A 4,766-nucleotide genomic window follows, 5' to 3' on the forward strand; every position below is an offset into this window, starting at 1 on the left:
GAGGGGAAGAAGGGCCCGGAAAGAAGGGACAGCCTCTTGCCGAACTTGACGCGCCGGGCGCCTCCCCCCGCCCCGACAGCGGGAGGGGCCGTGGGGCTGCGGGCGGGCGCGGGGCTGTGGGGAGCGGGAGCGGAGCGGGCCAGGAATGGCGGTGACTGCCCCCCGCCAGATCGAGGCGCGCCAACAGGTCGAGGCGCGCCACCCGCAGAGGTGCGCGCCGCCGCCGCCGCCGCTGGGGCCATCGAGGCCGAGCGGGCTGCGGCTGCGGCTGCGGCTCCAGCCTGCCCCGCGCCTCGCCTCGCCTCGCGGCGGCCCGCGAGCCGGCCCGGCCGCGGGCGCCTCGAGGGGGCGCACGTCGTGAGCGGCTGCGCGGCGGCCGACGCCGCCAAGCTCGTCGACCTCATCAGCGACCTCGAGCTCGATTGCGGCGGGGCCCGCGGGGCGGGCTACCAGCGCGCGGCCCTGGCGCCGCTGAACCTGACGGCGTTGTCGTCGCGAGCCATCACGCCGCAGCGTTTGCGCCTTCCGCAGCCGCACCAACTGCTGCCACCGCCCCGGCTGCCGCCGCCTCGCCGCAAACTTCGCTAGCGAGCATAGGGTCAGCTGGCAGGCCCGCTGCCGCGCTGGGATCTCTGCACCCGGCCATTCCAACGGCCAGGCCGCTTAGCTGATTGGCTAGACTAGCGGCATACCTCCATCTTGACACAGTCTGGGAACGCGCGAGAGGGATTTTTGAGATATGAGAAGATTCCGCGCTCCCGCCTTACAGTAAAAAGAAATTTCGTGTCGCCACCCGAACCTCACCTGCGCGCGCTCGCGGCGCGATCTCGTAAGGCCGCGAACAAACACAGTTATCAAACACACTTCTGCCCGCGCAATCAATTTCTCGCGCTCTGTGTGCCGTCTGCCGAGTGTCTCAGCAACTCAGGTGCTTGGTTTGGGTCCCAAAAGCCAAATCAGCCAAATCGGCAAAATAGTAAATACCGGTGTATTTTGCGGATATGTATGTAACTGTAGAAAGATTTAGGTTTGGGGCAGAGCGAGTGGGAGAACTTTTCGGCGGTCGTGGAGGTCGTGGAGGTCGTGTGGAGTGGCGAGTCACGCTCGTGCGGACAGCATCGACACCTGGAAATACATAGCTGGAAAATACCCGCGTAGTTTGCCGGTTTCCTCGGTTTCGCCTCAGATTTTGCTCCAAACCAGCTCTCAGGGAAACTCGAGAGAGAGTTGCCAGAATGGGGAGCAGAATGGAGCACCAAACACCCTCTGGTTTCCCTGGAAACTTCCGGAAACTCAAAGTGCTGGCTGGGGGGACCCTCTGGTCTCCACAACTCCATCGAGCATCGTGCGTCCCGTTGATTGAGATGGCGAAACTGCGCAGTGCGAGATGGTCTAAGTTTGGGATCGCTGGGGGCACCCATTAATTCATTCCCTGCCCACGGCGAGATTGCCGAGATGTGCCATTTCCCCGAGGTTTTCATAAGAGGGGGGTCACACGTCGAACTTTTCCTAATAGCAGCTTCCAACCAGGCCATTTTACCCGCTGCTTCCCACAGGCGAGAAACTGAACGCGAGCGCGCAGCGGTCAGTTACGGGCCCGGCAGCAATGACTGCGCGTGGCATGCAGGCTCCGGGCACGGTCGTCGCGGACGCCGATCAGGCCGGCGAGGCGCAGCGGCCGCAGGTGGAGCCGCAGCCGCAGCGCAAGCAGCGCCGCCGCCGCATGTCGCACAACCTGCAATTCAAGCTCAAGCTAGTGAAGCTAGCCCTGGCTAGGCCTCAGGGCCATCGCATCAAGCCAGTCTGCCGCGAGTTCCCAGAAGTGGAGCCGGTGCCCGACACCGCCCCCGCCCCGCACTTGCCCACTTGCCCCCTCCGCGCTTCCCAAGTGGCTAATGTGTACGAGCCCTCCAATAGGTTCAGCTGCGTAAATGGATTCGAGCGCTCGAGGAGCAGGCGCGGCAGTCGATGGGGGAGTGCGACAAGACGATCCCTGCGGCATCAGCGGTGCCGATCGCGCAGCCCGTGCCGTGTGTGCCAGTCGCGGTGCCTGCCGCTCTCCGGCATTACTATCCGCCCGCACATCTGCTCTATGGCATGATGCCCCTGCCGGTGCTTTCACCGACGCCCACATTCACTGGCGCAGCAACCCTCGCGGGGCACCCCTTCGTCGGCCCCATCTTCGCCGCCCCTCCCTGTGCCGCGCCTGCCATCGCCGCCAATGTTGTTGGGGCTGCCGCCGCTCTCTTTCCTGCGTTGCCGTCCCCAGCGAAGCCGCAGCCCCTCGCTGGCACGCGGGCCTCCCTACCCTCCTCCCCTGCCCGCACTCGCAAAAGTTCCCCGCCCCATCCCCAACCGGCCGCAGCGAACGATGGTTTTTCAGCTGATTTAATCCCTCCCCTGTCCTCTCGACTGCTTCCACTCTTTACATACATAAACACCTCCGGTGCTTTCCTGGCCGCTTCTCCGGGCCCGCCGAGCGGCAAATGAAAACGTTACTTTGCCGAAAGCGGGGCGTGAACATAACGACTTTTATTTACTGCGATGGCAGAGACGGCCGAGCCTCACCTCTACTCTATTACAGCTGGTGGTCACGGGCACAGCATGGATGGGTTGTGCGGTCGGAGGTGGTGCTTGCAGTGGCGCATTCAAGACAACTGTGCTGTGCCTGTGCTCACAGTCGGAAGATCTTGCTCTGGAGGGCTGCATCACTGAGCCTGCCTTTGGGTCATGAGGGCAGGCAGGGGCCAGGCATCTCCTTCCTGTGGTGCATTCTTGGCAGCCAAGGAGCAAAGCACGCGGCCCTGGCTAGCTGTGGTGTAGCTGGGAAGCCATGCTAAAGATGCGGGACCCACACTAAATGTACTGCAGCTGCCCGCACCTAAAGTAAATAAATAAAAACGGACACCTCTACTGTGAGATGGGTAAAAAGGAACAGGTCCCCGCCCTTGCGATCTTTGTGCAGGGTTCTTTGTGGGTGTGGTCGGCGACTAGCCGGGGTCGTCCTCCCGATGGGGGACTAGCACTAGCCGTCTTCCACATGCACATCTCATGGTCCCTCGCGCCTCGGGTCCCTGCTGCTCCTAATGCTAATCTCTTCGTACATCCTCCTGCTGATCTCCGCAAAGTCCTGCTCCCTCCCTCTCGTCTCGCCCTGCGCGTCTGCTCCGCCTCCCCGTCGTCTACCCTGCGTCGTCTGGCGACGGGTCCTCCATAGTAGAGGTCGCCGCCCTCCTCGTGCCTCTTCCCAACGCTCCCTCGGCGGCCGATGCCGTCTGCTCCGACTCCCCCGTCCCCGGATCTGCCCTGCTCTCGGCTGCGCACCTAAAGTGAACTAAATGTGGCGCTAATTGGAGATAAAACACCCTAAATATGTGCTAAATACCGGCTTTATGTATACTAAGTTTGCGCTAAAGTCGCGCTACGGCTCTATATACGCACTGCTCGAACACACACTAAATAGGTAATAGCGCACTAAATTACGGACTAAACTATCACTAAAGCTCATTCACACGCACTAAACTTAGACCCAAGCGCCCTTCGTCCTTCGATAATATCTCGTGTGTCTCGCGCGGGTGTGTGTGGTGACTGGTGTGTCGAGCTCGATCGAGCACTCGAGACACGAGAGCACACGTCTCCCTCTTGCGGAGTTGGGGTTTTATAGGAGATTGTACGCCACACAGCTCAGATATAGAGACAGGCACAGGGGAGACGGCGAGACGGGCGGAGATACTCGCACTACGGCGTACTCGGTTCGTACTGCGGCTCTCTGACTACATGGCTATTACGCGCGGTCCGCCTCACTGCTCACATGGCGACTTTCACATGAAATTGCATGCCTCGCCGAGTTGGGGGCTGGGCAGGTGACGGGCGACAATTTTGCGCCGCCGGCATCGAACCCTCCCTGCCTACCCCAGCGACGTTGCCGACGCTCTGGATATCTGGAGCGAGTCGGCTACAGGCCGAAGCCCGGCACAATTTTGGTGCGGCTCATTCATGGTTGACGGGCGCGGGCGCATGTGGCCCTCGGCGCCCGCGCCCGAAAGCACGGCTCACTTCATCGGCGTCATTTGGGGGCCTTGAGGTTGGAGATGTCGCCCATCGCCTCAGCTGCGGCCTCGAGCTTGGCCGCCTCCGCCTCGAGCTTGGCTGCCTCCGCCTCGAGGGCCATCGCCTTGAGCTCCGCGTCTGAAGGCGCAGCGGCCGCCTCCTCCTCCTCCGCGGCTGGCTCCGCCTGTGCCTCAGCCACCTCCTCGACAGCGTCGGCCGCCGCCGCCGCCTCGCCAACCGCCGCGTCCTCGCCCTCGTCCTCCTCCCTCGCGGCCGCAACAGCTGCCGCTTCTGTTGGTGCGGCGGCGGTGACAGCGGCAAACGGCTCTGCGCCTTGCTCCGACCTCGCCGGTGGTGGTGCCGGTGCCGTCAACCCGCCGTCTGAGCCCTCCCCCCCTCCTCCGAGAAGCTCCTCGTACAGCTGCGCCGCCTCGTCCACACCCTGCTCCTCTCCTCCCGACACGGCTTTGAAGCCTGCAAAACCGGCGGCGGCGACGACCGCGGCGCCGGCTGCGATTGGAGCAACCCGAGCCGCGACTGCAGCAGCCTCTGCCACGGCGTCGCCGCCACCAGACTCGGCCGGCGGCTGCGCGGGCTTGGTGGCGGGCGCGAGTGCGCCGAAGAGCTGCAGAGTGGACGGCGCCTCTGCGGACTCGGGCGGGGCGGCGGCTTTCGGCGGCGCGACCGCCACGGGCGCGGCTGCCGGGGCGCTGTCG

General features: G+C 63.7%; 1 protein-coding gene across 1 annotated transcript; it reads right to left on the reverse strand.

The window, feature by feature from the left end:
* Positions 1–4,066: 4,066 nt before the first annotated feature.
* EMIHUDRAFT_121340 (hypothetical protein) lies at positions 4,067–4,675 on the reverse strand (the record flags this gene model as incomplete). The annotated part of the gene is made up of 1 exon (XM_005758626.1): positions 4,067–4,675. A coding segment is annotated over one exon (609 nt), but the record flags the coding sequence as incomplete, so codon positions are not given.
* Positions 4,676–4,766: the final 91 nt, after the last annotated feature.

This window comes from Emiliania huxleyi (genome assembly GCF_000372725.1).
Source record: "Emiliania huxleyi CCMP1516 unplaced genomic scaffold EMIHUscaffold_850, whole genome shotgun sequence".
In the NCBI taxonomy this organism is placed as follows: Eukaryota; Haptophyta; order Isochrysidales; family Noelaerhabdaceae; genus Emiliania; species Emiliania huxleyi.